Source organism: Mercenaria mercenaria, chromosome 15, assembly GCF_021730395.1.
Source record: "Mercenaria mercenaria strain notata chromosome 15, MADL_Memer_1, whole genome shotgun sequence".
Lineage (NCBI taxonomy): Eukaryota > Metazoa > Mollusca > Bivalvia > Venerida > Veneridae > Mercenaria > Mercenaria mercenaria.
The window spans coordinates 53,010,157-53,025,199 of record NC_069375.1 but is presented as its reverse complement, the minus strand read 5'-3'; the positions used below and the strand labels follow the sequence as shown (position 1 = coordinate 53,025,199).

General features: G+C 34.2%; 2 protein-coding genes across 2 annotated transcripts in view; one reads left to right on the top strand and one right to left on the bottom strand.

Annotated features, from left to right (window-relative positions):
* Positions 1 to 1,458: 1,458 nt before the first annotated feature.
* On the bottom strand, positions 1,459 to 3,237 carry LOC123561837 (beta-1,4-galactosyltransferase galt-1-like). Its single transcript, XM_045354480.2, has 2 exons — positions 3,116 to 3,237; positions 1,459 to 2,414 (listed from the first exon to the last, which is right to left on the bottom strand). The coding sequence occupies exon 2, from the start codon at positions 2,402 to 2,404 to the stop codon at positions 1,487 to 1,489; it is 918 nt and encodes a 305-aa protein (XP_045210415.2). The 5' UTR covers positions 2,405 to 2,414; positions 3,116 to 3,237; the 3' UTR covers positions 1,459 to 1,486.
* An 8,572-nt stretch (positions 3,238 to 11,809) lies between these two features.
* Positions 11,810 to 15,043, top strand: part of LOC123564270 (uncharacterized) — a 69,470-nt gene continuing 66,236 nt past the window's right edge. Inside the window, exons 1-2 of the mRNA XM_045357736.2 lie at positions 11,810 to 12,823; positions 14,382 to 14,542. Coding sequence (XP_045213671.1) covers positions 14,403 to 14,542 — 140 coding nt within the window. The 5' untranslated portion in view covers positions 11,810 to 12,823; positions 14,382 to 14,402. The remainder of the gene's footprint in view (positions 12,824 to 14,381; positions 14,543 to 15,043) is intronic.

The window sequence follows — 15,043 nt, the reverse complement described above, 5'->3', positions numbered from 1 at the left end:
CAACACTGTATACCACTAGTATAACACATAGTCCCATCTACTCCCTTAATTTAACAACACTGTATACCACTAGTATGGCACATAGTCCCATCTACTCCCTTAATTTGACAACACTGTATACCACTGGTGTGACACATAGTCCCATCTACTCTCTTAATAAAACAACATGTGTTGTGAATGCCAGTTACAACTTTGCTTTTTCATGATTTCAAAATGAGACTGGTAGTGTCATTCCAGCTTGGACCAAGGTATCAAAAGCCATCAACATTAATCATCAGATCATAAGAAAATCGCAATTTTATGAATATTTGTTGCATGATTGTAGATAACTGTACCATTCAGTTTGCTATACCAAAATTCATTATAATTCAAGACTGTTAGACACGATTCGTTTCAGAGCACTGTCTAAAAGCATACATTGCACTGTCTAAAATCATACATTATCCCCTTTAGGGTAGACTATATACCAATTCAGTTCCTTCTTTATTTCAGATAAACAATGAAATCTTGAGACCTCATTTTTAATACTTTAGAGCATTCCAATGATACGATAGTATGGTTATTTAGTATAACAAATTGTCTTCTTATCAAAATGGAAAAAATAAATTAAAATATTGATATATTATGTTACATATTAGAAAAATAATCTGTTAAAAATTACGCGTATGTAGACATTTTCTCAAAGAATAAAACTTATACCGGGAAATTCATAAAGAAAATGGTCTAGATCTAATCAATAAAACTTAGCCAAGAATATAACTGCCACATCCTCATATGACTCATTATAGGCATACAGACAGTAAATAGAAAAATGGCGCGAAAAAAATGGTAGTCGCATAATGGCGGATACAAATAGTCTTCAGTTGTTTTGCTCTGTAGAGCTATTTTCCTTATTTTCTTTGCATTTTTTTTGCTAAAATCACATGACAGATCTATGCTTGACATGTAGTTAGCATTTTCATAATGAAATAACAACATGACAAAATTTTTCATGGAAACTTAGATCATACACCACCAGTATAATTTGGGGTCTCATTTTTTAGCTGATTTTGCAGTTTGTGTGTTAGACTGAAATTATTTTTCTTGCATCAAACATGACCCCCACTTTTCTTTTGATTTTTAGTTAGCACTGACAATATGTAAGTTACAGAAATTTAAAATGGGTCCTGATGTGTGCTGCGGTCATTGGAAATAGGTCAATTTTATATAGAATAAAGAACAACAACTATTTAGTGTGTTATAACCTTATACCAGATTTCATCAACAGCATACTTCATATATAACACTGTGTAGTCACTTCCTGTTTGGTGTATCTTTGGTAAATTTGACTGATGCGTTTGCTGCTGACAAGAGCCCAATTTACCAGAAAAATAGATTGAAGGAATTGTCAATAACAAGAAACATATAGTAAATCATAGATATGTCATATATTCAGATATGGTGTCAATGATATTCACATCTTCATTAACAGCATGTACAAAAAATATCACTTATGAACAGAAATATTAGAAACTTTGTCAAATTCATTAGTAATGTTTTTTAATCTTTTGTGTAGACTAGTACTGTATTTGCCGGCAGTCTTGTGCGGTATCTTTCTGTATGCGTTTTTTACACTAGTATATCGTTTATCGTCTTTTCTGTAATGATGCAATAACGCAATTTTCGGATTCACCGTGTATTCACTTCCGGTGTGAAGTTCCCAGATGAAATGAATACCCATTGTAATAAGTTCACTAGTTTTAGCAATATATTTTGATCTTTTATGTGACCCTAAAACGATATTATCTCGTACCTTATGAGAATCTATTGTTAATCTTTCTCTGCACTTTATCTTTCTCGAGCAGCTTCGTTTTTGGCTGAAAAACGAACACCGGATTATGTATACACTCTTTGACGGAAGCCTGGACAACATATCAGACCAAGTTATCTGGGTCGGCTTCTGTGGAATTATGAATTCATCCAAGTCAGTCGATGATAGATATAGACTCCTGCCTTTAGATCTATACAAACAATCATTTAGCGCAGCAAGCTGTCCGTAGTAATGTAGCCGTTTGTGTGATAGGTCAGCTAGTTTCTTTGGGAGCGTCCATGGCAACAATACCGCTAAGCCTTTGTGTTCATAATATTCCAGTATATTCCGTACATTTTTCGAAACACTATTTATATAGAATGTGAACTTCTTAATCCCAAGCATTCGGTTTAATTCTACCCATTCTGTAAGCTGCGCGGTATCACTAAAATTAGAATGCATCGGAGATACGCATGCGCTGAACATGTGCATTGTGGGTTGTTGTGTGATTTTTACTACAGGAAGAATATTACGAACGTGCCGTGCAGAATTTGTCTCTACAATAGAAACTTTATCAGGTTCTTCAGTCCCAGTCAAATTACACAAGATGAACATTGCAGTGTACCTACGTAAAAGAAATAGGCTAAAATACATGCCTAAATACGTAAAAGAAATATGCTTAAATACATGCTTAAATACGTGAAAGAAATATGCTTAAATACATGCTTAAATACGTAAAAGAAATATGTTTAAATACATGCTTAAATACGTGAAAAAAATATGCTTAAATACATGCTGAAATACGTTAAAGAAATATACTATTATTAATATCGAATGAACCTTAATCATTTCATTAATGGGAACATTTTATTAACTGTTTATTGCAGTGTGTTAAATTCGAGATGCACACCATGATATCACCTTGATATTATAACAGCAATTTCATTTACACGAAAATAAACACTTTTTTTTCTTTCCATACAAAATATATAGTGAATGTCAATGAAAACACATAAAACAGTTGAGTTGATAATACATCTCTTCTTAGGAGAACGTTTGGAAGAAATAAATAAAAGCATGGGGCATATAGACCCTTTCCTTGGAAGATTACTTCCTTGCTATAGGAATTTGCAGATCAAGAATGGATGAAAAAACAAAAATTCTTGCTAAACTTAGGAATTATGGGATTCTATACTTTCTTTACTTAGAACATTATTACATTATGGACTTTCCCATTGCATGTAGTAGTGTTATGGTATTCTACACTTAGGCTACATAGAATTATGGGAATCTAGACTTATATGCATTACTGGCTTCCTGACTTACTTAGTGTGATGTGATTCTGGAATGTGACGTATATATCCCTTGGTCGTAACTGATGAGTCCCTGTGTTTGTAGTTGAGGACACAATTTACTTGTGTGTTGTTTCGCCGGCTTGTTATACCGATCACCCGAAGGATGTATGGTCTAAATGAAAAAAAAAAGCAAACATATTTCTGCTGTACACAAAGCCCAAACATTTGTTTCAAACATCCCCCGCTTTCCCCCTAAGGTTTTAGCAAGTATTCGATTCCTTGGATATCTACGAGTTAAACCGGGAAACCGAGTATGAATATCCGTAGCTTAAAAAAATCAGCTTCAGATTCGGATCTCTGGACGCAACCATCACAAAATTAAAACAACGTTAGTTAAGCTATGGTAGCCAGAATTAGAATATCCGTAACCTCTGTGATCGTCGAATCGCGATCCTTCTGAAGAGTTAATCTAATATTGATTAATTTCTATTTAAGAAGCTTTACAAACCTTGAAACAAATATATTTCGTGTACCGTACTAATTATGCTGCCATCAGAAACACCGGAAGTAAACAAAACATAAATTACGTAAAGCTATGGTAGTTATGGTAGGAGTTAACGGAGTGTGTAAAAATTATTTGAATGAAATAATTCAAATCAAAAATAAATATGGTCATCTTTTTTCCAACAAAGTAGAGTCTTATAAGATGGAATATTGAAATACTGCGAAATAATGTGACGTCATACTGACCGTCTTATAAGATTCTTTTACCAGTTGTAGGTGCAGATGGGAATTTCTAGCCCCGAGGGTAACTGTTTAAGGCGGTTACGAGACCCCAGCCGAGTAACCGCGTAAACAGTTACCCGAGAGCCGGATATTCTCATCTGCACCTACAACCAATGACAGAATCTTTTACTTGCATACCATATTAAAGAAATAAAAATAGAAATAACATCAATCTTTTTAGAACTATTTCTTCTAGCTGCGTATTTAAACAAAGCGCGGGAAACCAACGTCCGTAAAAAGGAAAGACGTCATGACGTTTCAAAGACAAATGACAATGTTTAGTTCCGGTTTTGTTTTATCAGTTGCAGCGTAACGTTTTGAATTTTTGATAAAATAACGTTATTTGAATCGAGAAATATACTATAAGGAACAAGAGGAACTGTCGATGTATCGGATTTTTATTCCGTTTTTATGAATTAAAATGTAATTTGCTACATATAGGCCTATGTATTTCGTAATACGTCATTTACAGCACGAGAGTCATCTTACACCCGGGGTGTAAGATGATTTTTCCAGCACCGATAAAAATACTGGAAATCCCCGTCTGGTATGCAAGAATAAGCATTGCTGACATGTTTTCAATGATGATTGTAATGAGATTCGTGGTTTGATCTGTGAAGCGTGGATTGGACTGACTGGATCGCTACATGCCTGACAATCTACAGCCCAATCTCCCCCACTCACCATTATACTTCTTTGAAAGGGAGAACTTATATTTTGTTATTGGATATATTATATATTAAATATATTGTCAAGTCTCTTAATAAACATGTACTCAATAATCAGATTTCAATTCCGAAAACATACAGGTACAACAGCAAAAGACGCACTCTTTTAGTCTGTTCTTAATTCTGAAATGGAAGGAGTAAGTATAACATGCGACATCCGTGTTAATGCTAACCTTTTTTTTATATATATCAAATAATATAAACGTGCAAAATTTAAATTTGAAATATGTGCATCCGCGACCGACTGACTTATGGAAGATGCCCATACCGCGTGCCCTCTTTCACACCAGAATTAATACCGGAAAAGACACTGTGTTTTCATCTGTCTTTAAAGTAGGATCAAATTTAATAAATATTCATGAAGAGAAATAATGAAAAAAATCACAGAAATTACCCACATGTCCTCTAAATATGCAGAGTACACTAACAGAGTATTGTCTTCTGCAACTTTCTGGAAGTCATTTCTATAAACGGTCTCTTTTGTAGCACTTGCATTGTCTCTTAGTCTTTTATAATTATTATGAACTGATGCTATCCCCAAATTGTATATCATTAAATCCAAGTATTCTGATAGAATGTAAACAATCGCCACAAATATAATTAACTTTAGTTTTATTTTTGCCCTCATATCAAATTCATACATCCTGAGCAAAAAAAAATCTTTATTTCAGTTACTGTCGAAATTAGAATTATTGCTGCAGGGCATGAAATACAGTTAATTTAACTTTTGTTATGAAAACGATGATAAAATCAATGTAAAACATTTTAATGTTGTTGAAATATTTCTGATATCCAGGGTGATATAATTAGTGTACACAACTATCATTAAAATATTGCAGATGTACACGTGTTGTTCATACACTACTGAAATGTAGCGTGCACGGTCTAGCTCGCAATATAAAATATGATATAAATTTTCAAATAGACTTCCTTGTTGACTGATTGAAACAAATCATCTTAAAAAGATTGGTTGTATGTAAAATAATTAATGTGAATCAATCTGTCTCAGTTTAAAAGTTAAGCACTCAAAATCTGTGGATGGGATCCTGTTGTACGGAGATTCACAACAAACGCAATGCCTGAGATGAATACCATACATAAGATCTACCAAAATACCACTAGTTCCTATCGTCGTGGCACTTTAACAAAACACAACGTTTTGAGTAAAGACTCAGACTGTGATAGGAGGTGAAGAATCCAATAGTATATGCTAATACATGCTATGGCAGCTAGGCAAATTCTAAAATATTAATTTTTAAGTTGTTGACTCCTCGGTAGCCTTAAAGATTCTGCTGCCCTCATATGTATACCCGTCTGTCCCACCGTTATTAATGAGTGGCCAATGATTACGATGAAATCAAGCTTCTAAAGAACAGTGATCATCGACGTGCGTAATTTGTCTTTAATTTGTGTATTTTTTCGTCATTAGCACATAAAACTATCGTAATTATCGTACCAGTAGATAGAACTTTTTTTCTAGGACTTCGTGAAATATATATGTTTACTCTTAAATGCATAATAGCAAGCAAATATTCTAATCTAGCAACAACACGCAGCTAGCAATAACATGCATCAAGCAAGCAACAGCGCCCATCTAGCAAAAACACGCATCTAGTTTCAACACACATCTAACTACAATATGCATCTAGTAACAACAGTCATTTAGCATCAGCACGGCGCATCTTGCAAGCAACAACACCCATCTAGCATCAACACTAATCCTACAATAACACGCATCTAAACTAAACACATCTAGCAACAACGCGCAGCTATTTACAAGATGCGTATAGCAACAACACTCATCTAGATAAATCAGGCATCTAGCAACAGCATATCTCTAGTAACAGCATATAGCTAGCAACAACACGCATCTAGCAACAACACACACCTAGCAGAAAACACATATAGTTTCAGTACACGTCCAGCAACAACACACATCTAGTAGCACTACGCATCTAGATATTACATGAATTTAGCAACAACATGCATCTAGCAGCAAAATGCATCTAGCACCAACATGCATTTAGCAACAGCAATCGTCTAACTAGCAACAACACTTATCTAACTATAACACGCATCCAGCAACCATACGAATCTAGTTACAACCCACGTCTAGCAACAACACGTATCTAGCAAGCCGAAATACTCATCTAGCAACAACACACGTCTACCAACAACACATGTCTAGCAACAACATACAATACGCATCTAGCAACAACACTCATCTAGTTACAACATGCATCTAGTAACAACACACTGTAAGTAGCATCTAGTAACAACACGCATTTAGCTCCAAGTCACGCCTAGAGACAGCGTGCATATAGCAACAGTACTTATCTACTAGTGACAACACTCATATACATTTAGCAACAACACGGCGGGCATTTCACAACTGCACTTTCGGCCTTCCTTGTTTTTCTTAGTTTGGAAACCCGAACTCGCTGATTAGTCTCCAAAATTTAAGCGGATATAGATTGCAAAAGCGAACTTCGTCCGGACAACGCCGAATTTCCAAAACAATTTACGTAATCACACGGAAATTGCCGAGTGTCACTACGGGTCCATGAAAATAAATATCATAAATTTGCGGACGACTATACATATGTTTCATGTGTACCTTTTTTTTTTTCAAACGCCTTAAGAACAAAGGCCCGTTCTCATTCTTAACCAGTGTTATACATCTGTTTGCAGCCTTATGCTGATTAGGGTCAAGATTTATTATACTGGCGACTTACAATAAATTCGACTTTCTACAAGTTTCTACAGAATGACAATTGTCTTTTTCACATTTATTATACATTTTGCTCAACGTTATTATAAAATTACATTTTGATTACAGCTGTTATTCAGCTACATTTTGCTCATCGTTATTATTTAGCTACTTTTTAGACAGTGCTTTAGCAACAGGATATAGCTCTAAATAAACTACCAAGTTTCAACCTCGCGTTGTTTGAATTTTCCTTCTATTTCTATGTGACCGCATCACACAAATATTCTGGACGTTTAAAAATAGTCCCATATTTATTTTTTATAATCTTGGTATTGTGTGAGTGTGTGAGCAACTGAGGACTACTGTTTTAAACAACAAAAACAAGCAGCAAAGGATTCTAGAATAATTATGAACTTTCACATTCGAAATATTCGGAATCACTCCGCTTTAGGGTTAGGGTTGAAATTGGCTCCACCCTGGGGCAAACTTAGTTTTACATAGAGTTATATTGGGGGACCGTTAAAAATATTCTTGTCTTGGACCACAATACACAGAGCTTAAATATTTGGCGTGTAGCATTGTCTTGTGGACCTTTACCAACATTGTTCAAATCATGGCCGGTCTGTGCACAATGAAATGTTGATTCTTAAGGTGTATCGGCAATAAGCACTGGCTATCAGCCCTTTCAGGGCTTTGATTGCTCACAGTTATCGTAAAGGTACAATATATTTTATGTGTATTATAAATACTGTTATTACTTTCTAAGTATTTTTTGTAGAAAAAAATTCAAAATTTAGCCGGTGAACGGCTTAATCAGCTTATTAAAAAGTCTAAACATTTATAGAGTTCTTGACATTTTCGTAGGGGTCGGGGAGGGTGCTGTATTACATTGTCCAGTGTTAAGTGTGTCTTAGCCTTAAATAGCATTATTTGTGTGCTTTTTTGTTACAGAAACAAGAAAAAAAAAACAACAAAAATAAAAAAGAAAAAAGAGGAAAAGAAAACGCGAGAAAGAAAAGATTACTAAAGCATACGAATGTTGCAGATAAAGCCGTCACAATATTCGCAAGCTGTGACAAATCATTGATGAACGAATAATATGTACCATTATCTTAAACACACCTCATCGTGGTTGCTGCATAGATTTACATCTTTTTAGTTCGCATATGGAAAGCCATAGCTGTCTTCTGATGTTGATATAGCACCTTATGCTGTTCATATATCAGTATATGAAGTGCCTCTATTTGTATGTGTAGTGCTTATACATGTATACGATGCTTTATATGCGATACTTTAAGCTACATATGCTGTACTTTTAACTTAATATGATATGCTTTCTACTGCATACGTGGTACTTTCAACTGTATATGGATATGTTTTACATTTTCATGCGGTGGTTTCAGCTGCACATGCGGTGATTTCAGCTTTGTATGTGGTGCATTCTAATGTGTATGTGGTGCTTTAAACGGTATATGCGGTTGTTTCACCTTTCGTTGGTCCCCTTTTTATTATGTGTAGTGGTTCGATTTTCATATACGGTACTTTCAACTATATTTGCTGTGATTTCAAGTGTATACGCGGTGCAGACTTCATTACGGTTAAACAGCATTATGAGATCCAGTTTATTACGAAAAATAACGAGCATCGCCGAAAACATCTGACATAGGATTTTATACAAGGGTACTTTTCATAACGTAACACCAACAAATATCAGAAATGGACATTATGTGTTTTAGAAAAATGGTGGCGTAAGAATTTAATGTTCGAAAAGACAAATTGAAAGAAGCGAAAGGAGTAAATTCAGCTGGTTGTTTTAAAATAACTGTAGTCTTCTTATATAAAACTTAGCACCCCCTTTTCTTTTTGTTTTTCTAAAGTAGCGATAAATTTCTTTATGGGAATATAAGTCTCTGAAAATCTGATATGCTAGAAAATGTAGAAAAAAACCGTTATAAAGTAAGTGGATTTTGTATGAAAGAAAGAACTGCCGGATTTAGTGGTGTTCAGCCTAGATGAGGCAGAATGCCCTCGAATAATATCCTATGTCGGATGTTTTCGGCAATATTCGTTAACTTTCGTAATATTCCGTTCTCATAATGTAGTTTGCACATAATGTTATTTGCACTGCATATAAAGTTGAAAGCACCGGATATAAATATAAAGGTTCAACATATAAGTTATATGCCAGTATTGGTTTCTACTTCGTAACCAACATATATACAATTAAACGAACCGTATACAGTTGAAAGCACCGGAAAAAACTACATATAAACTTAAAAAGACCACAAATGCAGATGGAAAATCACCGTAGATACAATTAAAAGCACCACATATAAAGCTGAAACAACCATATACACAGTTAAAATCACCGCAAATACAGATGGAAGCACCGCCTATACAAAGCTAAGCTCTTTATATACATGTATAAACCCTGTATATATGGGTAGAGGCATTTCATACGCGAGCATATGTACAGCATAAAGTGCTATATCAACACCAGAAGACAGCTAGGGCGTTCCATATACACTTCTATAATTAACTTTATGGTGTAAATCTTTTAAGAGGACAGAGATACATATAATAAATATTTCGCCTAAGATCGCGTTATTTTTATCATTTTATTTGGACCTTGGTACATATTTAGTGCTGTATTATTTAACTGGTATGTATAATATACATGTATCTACATTTTCTATATCTAGCATATAAAGAATACAAAAGTTTTTATTTACACGTTAAATAGCTGCAGTGTATAGATTAGGACAAATATATATAGATCATTTTGGTGATACGTTATCACAAATTGCATCGCATAGTATTATTAAGACGTTTGGATACATAACTGTAACAAAGGAATTAAACACTAAATAATTTGGTGGTCTATAACTTTGTATGGAATGATTACGTATAAACAGTAATTACAAAGGATTGGAAAATGTTATCATAAACACGCAGTCACTGTTACTGGAATATAACCACAGAGGAGGAACTGTTACACGGGACTCGGTTATAGAGGATATCATGTTACAGAGTTAGGATGCTGCTGTTACAGTTTTCCCGGCATATGAAGGATAATAATCGTTGGCGGTTGTTTGTTCACAGAAGAAATGGTGAAAAAATTATCACTTTTTTTTTTGAAACAATTAGAATTGTATTTCTAGATCAATGGTATGTGAAATGTGAAAATGCGAAAGACAGTATAGTGAAGTCTATCAAGCGTTTTATGACAATTCGAAATTTTGATATAAAAATTATCATAACGTAATTGGTTAAAAGATATTTTAACCATATTTTACGCTCATTTGCATCGATAAAACCCCCTTCAGGCATGCACTTATAATTTGAGGGGGAAAATTACTGTGAGTCTTATTTCCTCGTGGTTTTATAAAATGTTACAATTTAGCATGATATGTTACAGTTGTGTGATGCTACTTCTGGATGTGTTACAGAGTGCGGATGATACTTTTTTTCCTTCTTCAGGATTCTGCAGGTAGATGCAAATACTGCCACAAAAACTTTAATTCGTCATTTGAATAAGTCAGGCATGTATAGGCATCCAAAGAAAGTTGCTGTACCTTTATGATGCCATACTGAAATGTTTATTGCATTTAAGATGACATTTGTGTCAGTTACGAGGTCTTTAAGGAAAAATGAAAACTCGTCTCAAAACATTATGTTGGCTTTTGTTGCCCGCATTCCTTGTATTCTAGACAGAAGTATCAGTTCTGTGGACCTGATGTCCGAGAGAAAAAATGTTTGATCGGAAATGATAAATGATAAATTCCTTTTTTTTCAAAGTTTTTGAAATATCCTGCAGGTGCTCCATTTTACATACCAAGACTCTGACGTTATATGATATAAGTAGGTCAAGTTTTATTCAGCAATAAGAATTTGATTCGGTGGTTGTTCCAACAGTAAATACGTATACATATTTTCACAAAATAAGTATCTTTTGTTATTTGAAATCGAGTTTTACTGCACATGCACATTACGGCAAACACCAGTCCCACAGTAATTTTTGTACTTCGAATTATAAGTGCATGCCTGAAGGGTGTCTTTTATCGATGCAAGTGAGCGTAAAATATGGTTGAAATATCTTTTGATAAATTCCTTTATGATAATTTTATATCATAATTTCGAATTCTGTTGTAAAACGCTTGATAGACTTCAATATACTGTATTTCGCATGTTAAAGCCATGTTTCATATGACATACCATGTACATACCATTGATCTAGAAATACAATTTATATTTTGCAAAAAAGAGATACATTTTTACCATTACTTTTGTGAACAAACCACCGCCAGCGATTACTGCAACGTTATCCGGGAAAACTACAGCAGCAGCATCCTAAATCTGTACATGATATCCTTCATAACCGAGTCTCATGTAACAGTTCCTTCCCCGTGGAACATATTTGAATAAATTAAGACTGTATTTTCAACTGCTTCGACGATAAATCATGTTCGTTAATTTTAGATCCATCCTTTCTCAAATTAAAATATGTCATTTTAATACGAAATAAACGCCGATGTTATAATTTTTATATTTATATTATACTATTATATTACATTATATATTACGTATATTTATATATTTATATTTATATTATACAATGTTATTTTTGAATGAAGTGATCAAAATATAAAATAGACCCACAGGACTCGACCTTTAATTTTTCAATGTTGTTGTTAGAATTCTGTCTCATTAAATCCGTTTATTTGAGGCACCCTAGAAAAAATTAAATTGACAGTTTTATTTTGTGTTTTATAATTGTTTACCAATAGTTTGATGTTTCTTTTTACCAAAATTAATGGTATAATGAATTATCTGCAAACGTTTTGGACAGTTGCCATCACGAATTATTGTTCCTTCTCTTGACATTTCACACTTGACTGAGCAGGTAATGGATACAAGGGTTCCGATTAACAGTAGGGCGCCGCCATCTTGGACTCATGCATATTCATTACAAATAGCTTTTGTGCCAATTCAGTCTATTTTGAAATACAAGTTATTAACAGGAGCCCACAAGGAACAATCATTCGAATACAGCATAACCCGTGCATTGAATATTCGATACAGTGCTGTAGAATAGAGCTTAAAATAAAAAATATGCATTATCTAAAAATAGACTCCCGCAAAATAATCATGTTATGATGTAGTCGCTGGTCACGAGATGTTTTATAACTTCAATTTTGCGTTTCGTAAATGCATATGAGTAATTATTGTTGTGTATGTATATGCAGGTTCTCACGTTTAATAATCACATAACAAAACAGTTTCTAAAGATTTTAATATTGCGGTCAAATGAACATAAAGTCATCAAACAAATTTTTATCACTGTCATATTAAACGTCTGTATACAATAACATGATGCTAAAACAGATTTTCTTAAAAGAGTGTAATATTGCCTACGCGCTAGAAGGAACCTTTTGCTATGCTAAAATCTTGTACAGCTATTAAAGGATAGATAGGTAATGCGTCACGCGCACCTGTTGCATCGCTTCCGACTATGGTAAGTTACAGACTGTTTCTGTTAGTTTTGAGATTACCCCTGAATCGATAGAGTTTAAACCTAATACGAAATCATCGAAGAAGTTACGAATATTTTCCGCTTTTCAGTATTTATTATGCACACCCCCCCCTCCCCCTCCCCTTCGAAGAAGGAGGGGTATATTGTTTTGCAGATATCGGTCTGTATGTCGGTCGGTATGTAGACCCAAACCGTTTCCAGATGATAACTCTGACAAGAACACTTTTGACCTAGTAATTGATAGGAAGGTTGATCATCACCAACAAATGACCTCTATTGATTTTGAGATCAGTAGGTCAAAAGTCAAGATCACAGTGATCCGGAACAGTTGAACAGTCTCCGGATGATAATTCAAGAATGCTTGGGCCTACGTTCTTGAAAGTTGATAGGAAGTTTAGTCATGATCAGCAAACGACCCCTATCGATTTTTAGATCAGTTGGTCAAAGGTCAAGGTCGCATTGACCCAGAACAGTTAAACCCTTTCCGGACGATGACTTGAGAACGCCTGAGCCTAGAATCACTAAAAGGTTGATAGGGAGGTTGATCATGACCAGCAGATAATCCCTCTTGATTTTTAGGTCAATAGGTTAAAGATCAAGGTCATATTGGGCAAAAACAGTAGAACTTTTGTGTACAATGACCAAATAATTTCTGTTTCGTATGCAGTTACTGAATGCATCAGGGTTTTGGGTGCGAATTCCGTGTTCTACGAGCTCTTGTTTACCTTCTGTTCAGCATGTTAAATCTTGTTGTTTGTTTGGTAATTAGAATGGTCACAGACATACGCTATTTCCTCCTCGCATTAGTGTACGCACATTCTGGATTTTGTCAAAATGGTCTAAACAACTAAGTAACTACTAAACAGATTTGGAAGCTGTGAAAAACCGGTGTAAACGAGATCAAAGCAGTAGGTTCGTCCTGCGTATATTGTAATTTGACAGTGAAAAATATGAAATATGTTTTAAAAATAAATTCAGTTAATTAAAAATATCAAATTTACAAGCTCTGGTCAAAACCATATAGACAAACATGAAATAAAAAAGAAAATTTGTTTGTTTTATATGAAGGATCAAATGTCTTTCACTCTTACATTTTTAACCGTGGCTGCTTCAGTCGTGAAAATGTTTCATCTGGTGGTCACTCTGTAAAAATATTTCAGTGTTACAAATCAACAACAACAACAAAACAACAACAAGAAGTAAATATTTGACAGTTATACTTTTACTTTCTGTTTGTTTGAAATATACAGAAACATAGAGACTTAATTGTATAAAACCTAATTGTTTTTATTATGATTAGGGCCTAAAATTCGCGTTTTCTACCGAGTTGATTGTGCATAGCATATTTAAGGTAAAATACACAAATCCAAACACATCATTTCTCCATTATGTGATAAACATTATGGTACACGTGTAATGAAAACAGTTGTCTGTACTGTTAAGTATAACATTGCGCTAAACATTTTGAAATACTACATGATTTTGCTGTAAAGTGAATTAACATACTTATTCATAAAATTTGTTTTCACGCATTTTGTAGTAAACGTTTTTCGGCTAGCTGATGATGTCTAGCACAGAAAATAATGTCCCATCGTTTGGAGCGGACATAAGAAAGGAATTTATGTTACGTGAGAACAGCGTGTTCCTGAACCATGGCTCCTATGGGAGTATGCCAAGATGTGTACATGAGAGACAAGTCAGGTATGAAACACTTCAATGTTTGTTACAAGCTAGACATGTGAGATTTTGAAATGAAGATTTTTTTAGACGACGGGAAATCTGAAAGAAACTGATGTTATATTGTAGACTAGTTTCATTACGTTGTCTATAGTATAGAATTTTACTGGTAATAGACTTACTCAACCCTTATGTTGTAACAGTCTAATTCACCGGACTACTATATAGAACATCATGATATTATTGAAAAATGTAACTCTTAGCAATTTCAACTTCATTTTCTTTTGCATTTATTTATCTTTGTCTAAGAAATATGTTTGAAATGCAAGTAATTGATATGGAAGACATTTTCATGATGCTAAATCGTTGCTGTGAGAAACAGGATCAGTAACTTAATTTTGAATAAAATATAGCTGTTTGGACTATTTTTTTAGTAGGACTCTGTTTTTCTAGGATATTTGTCACGGATGATATAAAGCGCAATATGTGCTCCCGTTATTGTGGTCTACTAGTTGCTATCAAATT